At 35.7% G+C, this 15,318-nt stretch overlaps 1 protein-coding gene across 2 annotated transcripts in view; it reads left to right on the forward strand.

Moving 5' to 3' along the window:
• Cntnap5 (contactin associated protein-like 5) overlaps positions 1-15,318 on the forward strand; it is a 921,488-nt gene that overhangs the window by 210,888 nt on the left and 695,282 nt on the right. For both annotated transcript variants that reach the window (XM_013020681.1, XM_013020682.1), the window contains exon 2: positions 9,378-9,482. In XM_013020681.1, the coding sequence (XP_012876135.1) occupies positions 9,378-9,482 (105 nt within the window). The remainder of the gene's footprint in view (positions 1-9,377; positions 9,483-15,318) is intronic.

The raw sequence follows: 15,318 nt of genomic DNA on the forward strand, positions 1-15,318 counted from the left end.
TTTTTTTGGTCCGGTTGTGGGACCTGAACTCTGGGTCTGGGCGCTGTCCCTCAGCTCTTCAGCTCAAGGCTAGTGCTCTATCACTGGAGCCACAGCACCACTTCTGCTTATGTGGTGCTGAGGAATTGAACCCAGGGCCTCAGGCATGCAAGGCAAGTGCTCTACCACTGAGCCACCGTCCCAGCCCTCTAAAGCATTCTAAAGGGTACTACCTATTACTTTCAGCTCTTTATAATTCTAGAAATTTCTATTTTTTTCTCCAGGAATCTCTCCATTTCTACCTCTTTGATAAATGTTGTCTATCTAATCCAGTTAATTTATGAAGGACCACTCATAGTCCTACATGTTTCATAGCTTTGTCTTGTTTGAATTTAGATCTCATCCAGTGGGACACTTTTGAGCATGAACCTCAAGCCTTCTGCTAAAAGTAGAAGCAGCCTGTGTATCTTGATACCTGCCTATTCAAGATTTTCTTCATCTGGCTGACTAAACTCTTAGTGCTATCACGGACACCCTGAGCTATGATTAACAGGAGCTCCCACTGCTCTTTGTTTCTTGAGGATACCTCTTAAGGCCCATGTTAAAATTGACATTCCTGGCCATTTAGAAGGAAACCTGTGGAAGGAAAGCAGGTTTTATTTTTTGTTTTTGTTTTTAGAATGGTTGAATGAGAGCAGAGCATTGTGGTAAAAAAAATAACATGAATATAGTAAAGATAATAACCTGATAGATTTGAGACTCCCAAGCAAGAATCAAGTTGTGAGAAAAAATAAATGATAGTGAACATATAGCTGAAATATATTTAAAAAGAAAAAGAAACAAATAAGATGTGGCTTATGTCATTCATCATCAGTTTAGCAGATTTGTCGAATATATCTGTGGTCTCAGATATAAAATGTGAAAATGAACAAACATACAAGTTCACCATGACCTCTTCTCTGTTCTCATGTCATTAACATATATTCTCTCTGACATATAAGAATTGTTACATCATGGAGGAACTAGAGTCAAGAATGGAACTGTGAAACAATAAAACAAAGCAGTCTGATGGAACAAAATATTACTGATCCTGACCCAGGAATCAAAACAAAACAAAAATCAGAGGCCCTATGAGAAGAGAGCAACACTAAGAAGGGTATTGCAGAACTGCTGAATTTGAGCTAATTGAGAAATGTCCATGGAAGGTTGTATTAACATTCCAAGAATAGGAGATAGGGTGTCTATGGCTTTATTGTTATCTTTCTTGGGTTTATTTGTGATGTAACCCTTGTGGAACCATTTAGGAAGGGAAGGTTACAAACTGTACATCAGCTTTTCTAACATCTGAAATGGAATTTCTTTGAAAGCCGGAAGAGTCTTCTGGAACCCTGTTGTCAATTTTTTCACAGTATTGAGTGTTCCTGTATCTGGCTCTAGTGTTATCCATCACCACTTACTACCTCATTGTAGTGAGGGGAACTGTGTCATCTTCTTATTTCAGTGACTTTCTAGAATCATTTCCACTGTCTCTCTAGATAGGCAGAAACTCTGACTCCTAGGTCTTGCTCAATGAAAGTGTGCCAATAGAATAGATGAACAGGAACACTGTTATTACACAGTTGAGAACCCTGAAATACAAAAAATATGAAATGATAGTAATTCAAGGTACAGGTAGAAGAGGGAGGGCCCAGAACCCCTGGATCTCAGGTTGATTGTCTTTTCATGTCTATAACATAAAGCAAACATAGAAGCTTTTTTATTCATTTTTGTTTTTATTTTGTTATGGCTAGGGTGCAAAGGACTGAATGAGAATCTCATCCGTGATAACAACACAATTTCCACTGCGCCTTCAACCCCATCCTTTTCTCTGAATAAAGAAGAAAGCCCCAAGTTTGTCTTTGTTAAATTTTATTTTTTTGTGTTTTTTTATTGTAAAAATAGTGTACAGAGGGGTTACAATTACATGAATAAGGTAAGGAGTACTTTCCTATCAGCATTGTTACTTCCTCCTTTGTTTTTCCCCTACCACCTCCCCAACTCCCCCTATTCCCCCCCACACCAAGTTGTAAAGTTTGTTTTTAACATAGTGTCTTATAGATCTCATTGTTACAATGAGTCAAGTTGTAACCTTGTTTCATCATTTTGTTATTTCCCTTCCCCTCCCCAAATTAGAAAAATATATACAAGATACAGAGTTGTTAAGGTATAAACAAAGAGGTTACAGTTGCATAATATAAAAGGTACATTTATTGTCAAACATTATTACGCCCCTCATTTTTCTCCCACTATACCTCCACCTCATTCCTCCCCTCCTGCCATGTTGTAAAATTCATCTTCAACATAGTGTCTTTTGAGTATGGCTGTTGCATTGGTTCACCCTTCATCCTTTGTTTCAGCATCTTGCTATTCCCCATCCCTTCCCCAAATCAGATAAAGGTATATATAAGACATAGGTTACCAGAATCAAAAACAGTGATGACAGGTGATAGACAAAAGGGGAAAAAGAACAAAAGAAAAAATAAAGTTTCACACAGTACAGTACATTAACAACACCAGCAAAGAAAAAAAAAACCCAAAAAACTCTTGATTCATATCTTGGAGTTCATTTCAATTAGCATCAGTTTGACATTTTGTATTCAGAGTTTATGGTTGACTTTGACTTTATCTTGTTTTCCCATAATGAAGATCCTAATTATAACTAGCAGATCGTCAGAATGCACACATTGTAACAATTTAGCAATGGGTGTAAGGATAGAGAAGGTGGGGGTATTCTTCATAGTTCAGTTTAAAGGCTATTTTATGGTCTGCTCATTAAGAAATAATTTATCTTGAAATTTCATATTAGAGAAGGGGGAAAGGGTCAGACTCAAGAGGAATATGGTAGTATTTATTTTGGCTATTTGCTGAGTAGAATTGTTGGTAACAAGGGAAAAAAATAAATGAAGCTAAAAGTGTGAGTTATCTCTTCTAAGGACTGTTGTAGACACTCTACAAAATGTGTGCTTTATGTCTTTTAAACAAAATAGGCCATTAAGCAGGAATTCTAAGAGGAACTTTATCTCACCTATAAATACAAGTGAACCTTTTAAGCTCCAAATCCCCAAATGAAGACAATTTACAATGATGATCAAGATGATGCATACAATTTCACACCAGGACCATTTGTAACTCTACTGGTATTTTAATAATAATGAATAAAAATATATGTTGCTAACAAAAATGTTACTTAAAGTCAAATCATCTTAAGGAGTCAATGTTAATTTCTTTGAAGCTGTGTAAATACCAATTTACTGAGAATTTTTTGTACCTTTACTATGAAATTAATGTAAAAGAAGACCTTTAACATTTAACTGAACACATGCATTAGAAAGCAAATTATCATCATTTCTACAGATTGAAAATATCTAAGTGCTTGGGAAGTCAAACAAATGTTCATAAAGAAACCCATTAGTTTCTTCATTTACTCCTTAACAATATCTTTTGTTCTTGCTTCATATTTATTTGTCCTTGGAAATTAATGCATTAGGAGAACATGTTGAAGGGAAAGATAAAAAGGAAAAATGATTCTGTGTGTGTGTGTATGTCTGTGTCTGTGTCTGTGTGTGTGTGTGTGTGTGTGTGTGTGTGTGTGTGCCAATCCTGAGACTTGAACTCAGGGCCTGGGTCTTGGCCCTAAGCTTTTATGATTGAGGTTCTACAGTTTGAGCCCCAGCACCACTTCTAGATTTTTAATGGTTAATTGGAAATAAGAGTCTCATGGACTTTTCTGCCCAGGCTGGCTTCTAACCACAATCCTCAGATCTCAGCCTCTTGAGTAGCTATGATTACAGGTGTGAGCCAACAGCACACAACCAGATTCAAATAGTTTTTGAAAGTTATCTATATTCTGTCAATGCTTTCTGCTGCTCAAGAAATGCAACTACACCTTAAATTAAATGGTGCCTGAAAACAAAGTTGTATGTAGGATAATGTCAGGGATGCTTACCTGCCTCTTGCAGAGGTGGTAGCTGAATGGCCCAGAGGTCACCACAGATAATATATCAACCAAGTTTGTGTCCAAGCCATACTGCTGATTAGATGGATGGCCCTGAACATTCCTGTCATCTGCCCAAGTTCTGTTATCCTCATTTGTAAAGTGAAAGGTTAGACCCAACAATTTCAGGTGTTGCTGAGGTTTTGAAATTCTTTTAGTCTTCATGAATATAAGCTTCTTATTTACATATAGGATTGGAATTGTATAAAGATCTACTAAACTAAATGACCTGAGGTGTTTGGTTGTGCCCAGAAATGTCATTATTTTATCTACATAAGGAATGAACACTGCAAAATGTGGTCTTTGTTACAAAAGAAAATAGTGAAGATGAAACTATGGTTATTTGGTGAAGAATAATGAAGAATTATAAATTATATTTGAATTAAGCATGTTCATTTTATTAATAGCCTTTTAATTTCTTCTGGGTTTGGGGAGAATTAAATGTTAAGAGCTTGTTTTGAAAACATTCTATTGTGCCAGCACATCAGTGAGTGTTGGTTTAATTTTGGAAAGCATGACTTGAAATAATCATGTGGCTTATTTCAAGTTGTTTCACTAGAAGTGGGTAAGAGAAAAACTTGTTTCGTTTCTAACCAGGTTTTTCCTTAAACTTAAAACACTTTCTTTTGTACCTACAGTCCTAGCACTTCAGGGGCTGAGACAAGAAGATAGTGACTTGGAGTTAGACTGGGATGTTTAGTAAGATCTTCTCTCAAAATTAAAGGAAAAAGAAAAAAAAAATCAAGTGAACAACAAAACCCCTTGTTTTGCTGCATTAGGTTTCTTCACTATTTCAGTTCTTTCAAAGATCCACATACACAGTGCAAACACACATCCACATGTGCGTACACACACACACACACACTCCCTCTGAAGGGAGCTGGTTGTAGCTTTTGCCTAGTATAGACTCTGTCAAAAGGCTGAAATGCCTTTTGTGGTTAGCCTACTGGCTAACCACAACGTGGTATGCTCACATACAGGAAGTCTGTGATTGCAGCAAAGCATATGGTCTTCCCTTTCCTTCCTTCCCAGCCTTGTTTTAGGTGTGATGTGGAGACAGCCACCATGAGGCCACCCAACCATAAACAGATCTCAGCCCTGAGATTTCATCCTCACGTGCTTGTCTTCATCTATTTCATTCCACTCTGCTTTGTCTTTCTCTGCTCACCTGACCCACTGTGAATGTTTAGTTTAAAAGGGCCCATCTGTGATGTTACTTCCTGGGTTAATTATTAAAATAGTTAGTCTCGGTTTTAGCAGATATCACCATCAGCTCACGTACTGCATCTTCTTCTCATTTGGGACTTCACACTTTATAAGGAGAGTTACTATCCCTAGTCTATTCTCTTTCCCTCTGGGAAATGATTCCATGGCTGGTTATGATAAACATGATTCTTATTTTGAATATAATAAAGCTGAGTTCATTTGAATGTATGATATCTAGACACTGGTTCAAGAGAAGAAATAGATCTATGAGGGAACAGGGTCAAACTCTCCACGCTTAGCATCTTTTTGAGTATGTCAGGCTATCCCATTATTAACCAAGAAAAATGAAAGTTAAATACTTTCTCATAAAGACTGGATCATTTCTGTATTAAGATGAGAAAACATGCTCAAAGCAGATCATTTTTGTATTTTTGTGGCAAAGCTTGAACTGCCAATGACCAGGAGTAATTTGAAAAGAAGCTCATCTACTCTGCTTGAGACTGAATTGAGATGATCAAGGTTGTTCACTTGGCTAGAGATGGCAAAGGAATCTACCATTCTGCTGTAGATGGAGAGGAAGATTATCTTTTGTATAATCTGATTTCCAATTTTCCCATTTTTTCTTATTTTTATATTTTCAATTTGATTTTTTTATTTTTAATAATTATACAAAGATATTTCAATTTAATGTTAATTTATGAATGTGGTGCATCTTGATGAATGTCCCAACCAAGTCTCCCTCCTCTCCCAACCCCACTTCCTTCAAATTACCTAGTTCCATTTTCATGTACATAATTGGACATTATGACTATATTTGCCTACCCTGTGTCCTTCTATTCATCAAGCTACCCCCTTTGTAGGGATAAAAAGTTCAGGTAAGTCCTCCAAAAGCTATTGTTGAAATGGCCAGGACCTATGAGAACAGGCATCCTAAAAGATCTTCTATAGGTCTTTTCACAAGTATTGATTATTTTTTAATGGATTTGCTTGTTTTAAAAGTGGAAGCTTTGATCCTGGAAGTCAAAGTGTAAAATCAGATACCTTTAAAACAGGAAATGTAAAGTAGGAACCATGGTAGCTGTTGACCTGACTTCTGTATAAATGCAGTTTTCCCTAAAGCCTTTATTTTGTGTACAAAATGTATCCAGCCATGGAATCATTTTCAGCAGGAATGACAATAGACAAGATAGGTTGAATCACCTTGAAAAGTATGAAGACCCAAATGAGAAGGGAATGGCAGAGGGCTGGAGGAAAGTTTAAAAATCACTTGCCTAAACCCTAGAGAGCAAGGTGCCAATTTCACTAGCAGAGTCTTACCTTAGTGAAAATTTTCTAACCTTTTCTAGTAGTTAATTTGTTGACAATGGTTTGTGAGCTACTTGAAGTGTGAGATTCTATTGCACTCAGATCTATCCCTAATGCTTTTCTGTTCAGTTATAAATAGCTGGCTAAATTAATTTTAAATAGCTAAGTCACTTCTTTTCTACTATCCAACAATCATTTTAGTAATTTACATGTTATACTCAAACACTACTATAATAAGATAAAAAAATTGAATTTCAGAGTTGTTTCTGGATGATGTGTGACTTACATTGACTTGAACTTTCAATAGAGTTGTCCTGCTATAACATATTTATTTGTCAAAACAACTGGCTAACTGTGTAATAAGGCTTAGAGGAAAAATAAGGATAAGACCTAATACTAAAATAAAGCATCAGTGACTCATAGAAGACTGTTAGAACATATAAAATAATGGCACAGTTTTATACATATGAAACATTTAGGAAGTGCATAAAAATTACGGAAGATGTAGTTCTTTGGCTTAAAAAGATGTACAGTTTGCTTGTCCTGTAAATTTGGGTATCCATAGGAGTGTACATTATTGTGAAGTGATGGAAAGACATTTTTGAAATGGGAGTATGATTATAAACACAAGTATAGATGGGTGAAGGCATAATGCAGCTGATTATTTCAATACCATACTGATGTTTGATGATTCTGTGAGTATGTGTCTCTCTATATACGTATGTATGTGTCTCTATGTGTTTCTCTGTCTCTGTGGTGGGTCTGTGTATCTATCTGTACCTCTGTATGTGTTTGGGTGTGTCTGTGTGTGTTTGAATATCCCTATAGGGCTAATTTTCCTACATATATCTAATGAGTCTTGTTGCCAAAAAGGTCAGAGCATATATATGTTCTGTATTGTGTTCAAATTCTTTGTGAGTGTGTAAGTGGAGTGATGAATGTGTTCTAAACAGGTGCTGGGAGTCATGTTCCTTTCCTCAGGAACATGGCAGCCATTCTGTGGTTTCTCTTCCTGAACTGGCCCAGCCACCAATGTAATTTTTATGCTCTTCCTCTTTTATGTTTTTCAGTCAGGATCTGGCTCAGTTTCATGTTTATCAAATCCCTCAAAATATTTTTCAAACATTTGTGGTTGGGAGATTCTCAAAATACATTTTGCCAGTTGATTTTTTAAAATACATTTAATAAACAAGAATTTACTCCCTCTGTCCTTAATTATTTTTTCTGCAATTAGCTGAAATAAGCTCTGTATGAATTTTCTGGGTAAATAAGCGTGATCTTATGCAAATATTCTCTAAAAAGATGTCAAATACTTTCTTCCTAAGAGACTTTTGTTCATGAAGTTTACCTTCCAACTGAATGTCAGGTTTTAAGGTTCTTTCGAATGAGTTATTTTTGTCTTTCTTGAAGTCAGTTGTCAGTGTCCCAAAGGATCAGAAAAAGAATGTTGATATTGTGAGGTTAACTCTTTGGTTGATAGATGGATTCTTTCTATTTTATTTTGATCACTTACCATTCATTTGTTCATCATACCTTTATTAAGACCTAGTATACACAAAGTTCTTTGCTAGAAGCTCACAAAATGTGACATACAGAAGAATACACAAACAAATGAAGTTTTAGATAATATTTAGTAAAACAGTTGTCCTAGTCTGTCATAGAATACCAAAGGCTGGGCAATTTCTGATGAATAGGCATTTCCTGGCTCACATACTTGGAGACTCAGAAGATGATGTAAAGTTAGCAGCATCTAGCAATGCTGTATCATCAAATGACAGAAAGTGGGAAGGTGAGAGACTTTACCATCCTCCTGAACATACTTTCATTAAGGCACTAATCATTCCTATAAGCTGGGACAGTTTAATCTTCATAGTTTAATCATGCCTTAAAGGTTCCGTCTCTTAGAATTGTTGCAATAGCAATTATATCAAGACATGACTTTAAGAGGGCACAGAAACTCAAAGGCATAATATACTAAGAGTGAAGGATATGGCTCTCTGTGTGAAATGGTTAAGGTACATTAGCTTCAGTTTGAATGAACAGAACTATAGTGCCATGACCATGTCTCTATTTCATATTCAGACATTATCAAAGAAGTCTTGGAAAGTACACTTACCACATTTAGGAAAAGACTGGAGGTTCAGTTAGAGAAGTAAACCTCAAATTCATGATCGTTCAAGCTAGGACCTGTGGTAGAGTTCTATAATGCTGGCACATGGGGATTAGAAGTAAAGTGATTATAAGTAGGAAGCCATCCTAGACTGTATAGCAAATGATTGTCTCAACACACACACACACACACACACACACACGCACACCAATTATATAAAATCTGGAACTACTCTCGATTGTGTCTTAGAGTATGTCGAGAAATTTGTTTTCTAATGAACTACACACAATTGAGAGAAACCAGTCTGAAGTAAGATACTGTCATCACAGGGGTCCATGGGGACTAAGGATAGGAAAATAGTTAAACAATGTCCCCTTCCTAGTATTCTGTCTTCTTCTGATAGACTAAGCACAATAGCAGTAATGTGCGGTTCTACTCAAAGTTCACTTTAAGGAATGGATGAGACAAACCTAGGTGAGAATTCTGGTGGCCTCACTTTCCTATTGTCTGACATTGAACAACCTACCTGTTACTTGTGACCCTCATTTTCTCTACCTGAAAAAGGAAGTTGCTCCTTTGCATGCGGGTTGCTGTGAAAGGTAGATATAATGACACCTGGAAACCAATTTCCCAGCCTTAGGCAGAGCAGGTGGATAACTTAATAAATGATGGCAGTAAATGACATGATTTATTTTTTACTGACAAAATCTTCTCTCTCTCTCTCTCTCTCTCTCTCCATTTCAGACAACTGTGATGACCCGTTAGCATCTCTTCTCTCTCCAATGGCTTTCTCCAGCTCCTCAGATCTCACTGGTACTCCAATCTCAGCTCAACTCAACTGGAGGGTTGGTAAGTTAAGTGACTAAAATCCTAAGCCATATGCTAAAGCAGACCATTCTGAGTGCATGGGAGAGAGTGAACACTTCCATTCATAGATATGGTATCTAACAGTAACGTGTAGAAGGTCATCTGGAAGGAGAAAGGTGTAAATCTAACTTTAAAATGCTTCCAGTGATGTGACATATATTCAAGTTATGCTAACTAATGTTTTTACAACCAAAAGATAGTTTTTTTCCTATCCTGAGCTTGACCCCAGGACCTCACACATTCTAGACAAGTACTCTACCACAGAGCTATATCTCATCCCGTAAGCTCCTTTTGGACCATACAAGGGTAGGTATCAAAGAGAGCAGGGTAGACAAATGAAGAGAGAAAGTCGGGTTGGTGGGAGAATGCAATCATAAAATTCTAGATGCATTGTACTCATAAACTGACATGTTGAACTGAAATCTCTTTGTACAACTGCTTAAAGATAATAAACAAAAGTAAAAACAAAGCATCTGATAGTTGAATTACTGATAATTTATTTATTACCTGCTTTTATATAATTAGAGAAAATAAGTTGCTTGCAATTTTAAAAAATCTGCTAATCTTTTAATGTCTCATTAACTTCTTTACAGTACATATCCATTGATATATTGGGCAAACTACATTTGTAGATTTTTCAATGCTGACTTATCTTTGCACTCTGGAATATGATTTAGATCACATAGCCATTCACAGCATCATAAAATTAGAAAAAATGCTTTCATACTGAACATATACAGACTTTTCCTTGTCCATATTTTTTACATACTATGGTATATTAGTCATTTATATCATATAAATAACCCAAAATACAGGTATCATAAGTAATCTAGTTATATTCTAAACTACAGGGGTAAATGTGTATATATTAAATACAAACTTTATATCATTTTACACAAGGGACTTGAGCATGCATGGATATTGGTAACTAAGTAAGTTTTTAGATCTTTATCTGCTGGACTAAAGAGAACATATTGTTCTAAAAGGAAAAGAAAAGCCAACAAGCCCTAAACAAAGCGTAAGAATAATAATATATTTTTGGACTACAATTTCCTTTTGCTAAATATTCTGTGCCCCAAATTTTATCAATTATTTTAACTTAGTCCTAACACAGATGTTGTAAGGTAAGAACAATTACTGCTTGCCCATAAGTTATTGCTACTTGCCCTGTTTTTAAGGGTTTAATAGTGTGTAAAATTTTTGCAGGAAAGAAAGGGAAATGCTTGATTCAAACCTGATTCCTTCAAATCTAGAGATTAAGCTTAAATTCACCATGATATTAAGTTGATACAATAGGACAGGTTGAAGTAGGGTGGAGTACAAAGAGTAACTTAAAAACTAATTAACCAGTGTTCAAATGCTGGGCTATTACACTTAAATACTCTGTGAGTTTCTACAAAACATTTAATTGTTGCCAAATCCAGTGTTTTTAATCTGTCAACTACCCTCAATAATGTCTGCCTAGCAGCGTATGTGCATAACGAGGTCAGACTGGTATATCCCAAAGATCTTTCCCACCGAAGATTAGAAAAGTGAAATGGAGCATGGAGGCCTATTTTTCTTTTTTCATTTCAGAATGACACACAAATTGGGAAATTTTAACAGTCTCCAGTAGGGATTCCAGGGACAGAACTCGTCTCATTCCCACCCAAACTATTGGAGCAGGAAATTATTACTGCCTCATGGCTCCTTGGCAATTTCTGCCACCGATAAGCTGTGGGTCTGATCACCGGCTAGCTTCCTCCCTAGTGGACAGTAGATAGTGACTGAGAACAGGTGTGTCTGTTCCAACTTATTATAATTGTCCTGATCCAGCTCATCAGGGAATCTAGGTGCCTCCGGCCTCGACTAGCATGAATGCGTACAAAGGGAGACCGACCTCTCTTCTTTCTCTTAACTAGAGCCTAATCTAAACTTGGAAGGCTGAGTGGAAGCTATGGTCATGGAGTTGGGGTTCCTTGGTTGAGATTTCACTTTCTAGCTCAGCAGTCAAGGTGCTGACAAGAGTCCCTGCTTTCAGGGGAGAATACAGTTGAGCTCAGGAAGTGATCGATTATGCAGCTCTAGATAAGAGCTGCAGCTCTAGAGCTGCATATTTGAATCACTTGAACCATTTTACAGCCTATCTCCCAAACACACTGAATTAGATGCCTAAGATGAGGTTCAGGCAAAGATATCGATCAGCTGGATAAATTAAAGCTTTCTAGGGGCTTCCAAAATGCAAAAGGAGTTGTTAAGTAGGACATTGGGTAAATTCATGAATAATAAACACTTCCATGAATTTTGACTTAGCATTTGCTATGTACTAGATAGCCTGCTAGAATCTCACAACATGATTGGAAAAATAGGTACAGACATGATTGGTAAAGAGTTCATATGAAACTTCATTGACTTACTCATGTAACTGTAAACCCTCTGTACAGCATCTTTACAATAAAATAAAAAGAAAAAAAGAGTTCATATGAGAACTGGGTGCTAGTGGCTGATGCCTATAATCCTACTTCCTTAGGCAGCTGAGATTAGAGGATTACAGTTCAAAGCCAGCCTGGGTAGGAAAGTCCATGAGACTCTTACCTCCAATTAACCACAAGAAAGTCAGAAGTGGTCTGTGGCTGGAACTGGTATGTTGCTAGTCTTGAGCAGAAAAGCTCAAGGACAGTGCCCAGGCTCTGAGTTCTAGCCCCACAAGTGACAACAACAACAAAAACAGACAAACAAAACAGTGTTCATTTGAGAATGTAAACTTGAAACTGTGGTATAATTAACAGCTAACATTGATTAGTTTGGAAATAGTGGCATTAATTCTTTTATCTGGATACTATATGTGTATGTGTGTAAAATTAACTATACATATGGATCTTGTATTTATCAGATTACATAGAGGAAATGTGAATATAAGTAAGTAGTTGATCATTTAGACAGCTAAGACTCATACATATATAGGTAGATATGTGAGTATAAGGCATACAGCATGTATATCCATAAATACAAGAATATGTGTATATAATTAATGCTCAGCATCTATATGAGATTGATTCCAGGAATCCTACACTATCAAAATCCATGTATCATCTGTCCCTTGTAGAAAATGATATAGGGGTTGCCCATTACCTATGAACATTCTTCTGTACATCTTAAGTCATCTCTAGATTAATTATAATTCTTTTTTTTTTTTTTGGTCGTGGGGCTTGAACTCTGGGCCTGGGCACTGTCCCTCAGCTCTTCAGCTCAAGGCGAGCGCTCTACCATTTGAGCTACAGCGCCACTTCCAATTATAATTCTTAATACAATGTAGATGATATATAAATAATTACACTATATTGTTTGGAAAATAACAAAATAAAAAGATTTATAAATTTTGAGACCATAAAATAATAATTTTCAAATATTTTAAAATTTCTGTTTATTGAATTAGCAAGCATATATATAAATATATAGTATATCTACATATATATCCCAAGGATAAGAAGAGTCTATGTTACATGTTAATATGCTTGAAGTAGAATATACATATCTGTAGATAGATATATTTACATATATATGCATAGAATATATACGTATACTCTATACAGATATTAATATAAACTATAAAAGAAATTGTGTGATGTTATTATGAACAAATTTTGTCAGTTAGTTGAAGAGAAAGCCTATAGCAATATTTGATGTTGAAAATTTCATTAAAAATAACTAATTATTGTTTTCAAACCATACTTGTGTCCTCTCTTTTCACTATCAGGGACTAAAAGCAATTATAATACCAACTACTCTTTTCCATATGGATAATTTAAATGTTCCCTTTCTGTTCTATGAGTGCACACATCATAAAAAACATGTTATTTTTGTTATCTATAGAGATGTCAAAGAGATTGAATATGAGGGCTTCACTCTCCTAGTACGTAAATGGTACCAGAATGCAGCTGAATACCACAACAAAGATTGGTCTTAACAATGGAAATTTTGTGCTACTTTTATTAGTTTTCTTTTTTCCTCATGGTGCTATTGAAATTAGCAAGTAAAACTTCATATATTTCCAGTATATGGTGTGATGACTTGACACAGGTATACATTGTAAAGTGAGTAGCACAATTGAATTATTTACCAATCTTTAATATCTATAACTTCTCATACTTACTGTGTAAATATTTGTGTATGTCGAGAAAATTATATCTACTATCCTAGCACACTTCAGTTATACAGTGGGATATTATCAACTAAGGAACCATGATGACTCTTATATTGTCATACTTTATTCTTTTAAATGAAAGATTATATTCTTCTCTTAATATCTATCCATTTCCCCTGATTCCTGGCAACCAGCAAACCACTACTCTCCTTTTTTAGATTCCCTATAAGTGAGATTGTAAAAGTCTAATCTTTCTGTGTTTGGCAATTTCATATAAAATAATTAATTCCTACAAGGTGCATGCATATTGTTATTAATGCAAGGATTTTTCTAGTTTATGGATGAATGCCATTCCAAAATATACTTCCTTACACACATATATACACAAACACAACTCTATTTACATGCTTATCCATCAACAGATTCTTGAGTTGTTTCCACATATTGGCCACTGTGAATGCTGCCAACAGTATGGTTGTGCAAGCAGTGAATGGAGAGACTGATTTTTGTCCTGTTCATTCACTTGCACAGAAGTAGTATTACTCAATTGTACGGTAAAACTAGTTTTAATTTTTTGAGGAGCTGTGCTATTGTTTTCCATAACTTTTGTACCATTGTACCTTTGTATCAGTATTGCAAAAGGGGAGAAATATAAAGGACGTTGAATCCTGTCAAAGCAGATGATTTGCAACTATGAAAATGTAATGAGAAAACCTGTGGGGAATGTTTTTTGGGGGGAAGAGAGAGAGTAGCAGAGAGTGTAACAGGCAGTGAGGCTGATTTCAATACAGAATAAACAAGGGAGGAGAGAGGTTCCTCTGTACAACTAATATAAGCTAGTACAAATAAAACTAAGTAAAATATCAACAATAAAATAGTGGGTAAGGATTCCCTTTTCTCCACATCCTTTCCAATACTTACGTTATTTTTGTATAGTCATCCTAATTGGTGTGAGGTGATATTACCTTGAAAATTTGATTTTTGTTCCCTTTATGATAAATCACCTTTTGATGTACAATAAATAACTGTTGTTTGTTTGTAGGGTTTCCTTTATTTTTAAATTGAGTCATTTGGGATTGTACCATTGAATTTTATTTGCTCCTTTCCATTTTAATTGTTTATCTTACAAATATTCTCATTTATTTCATAGTCTCCATTTTTATTTTGATTGTTTCCTATGTTGTACAGAGCTTTTTTGGAAATTTTTTATTGTGAAAATACCATACAGAGGGGTTACAATTACATGGGAAAGATAAGGAGTACATTTCTTATCAAGCACTGTAGCCTCCTCCTTTGTTTCCCCTTCCCATCCCTTCCCATCTCTCCAACCCCGTTCCCCCAACTCCCCTACCTCGCCCCCAAAGTTATAAAGTTCATTTTTCGACATAACGATTTGTACATCTCATTGTTGCAATGGGTACACCTGTATCCCTAGTTAAACGATTTGTTTTTTCCCTTCCCCTCCACAAATTATACCAACATCAAATACAGTGAAATCAGGGGTTATATAGTGGGGGAGGGACATACAAAGCAACAAAGAAATAATCTTATAAATGTGTTAGAAACAATTGCATGAAAGCAAAAACATTTGAATACTTATCTTCAGGTTCATTTCACCTAACATCAACTTATCTGATTGTTTCTGCTTCTCTCAGACATATACTAGTTATTGCAAATAAAGGAAACCATGGGACC

This window comes from Dipodomys ordii, unplaced genomic scaffold, assembly GCF_000151885.1.
Source record: "Dipodomys ordii isolate 6190 unplaced genomic scaffold, Dord_2.0 Scaffold52, whole genome shotgun sequence".
NCBI lineage: Eukaryota > Metazoa > Chordata > Mammalia > Rodentia > Heteromyidae > Dipodomys > Dipodomys ordii.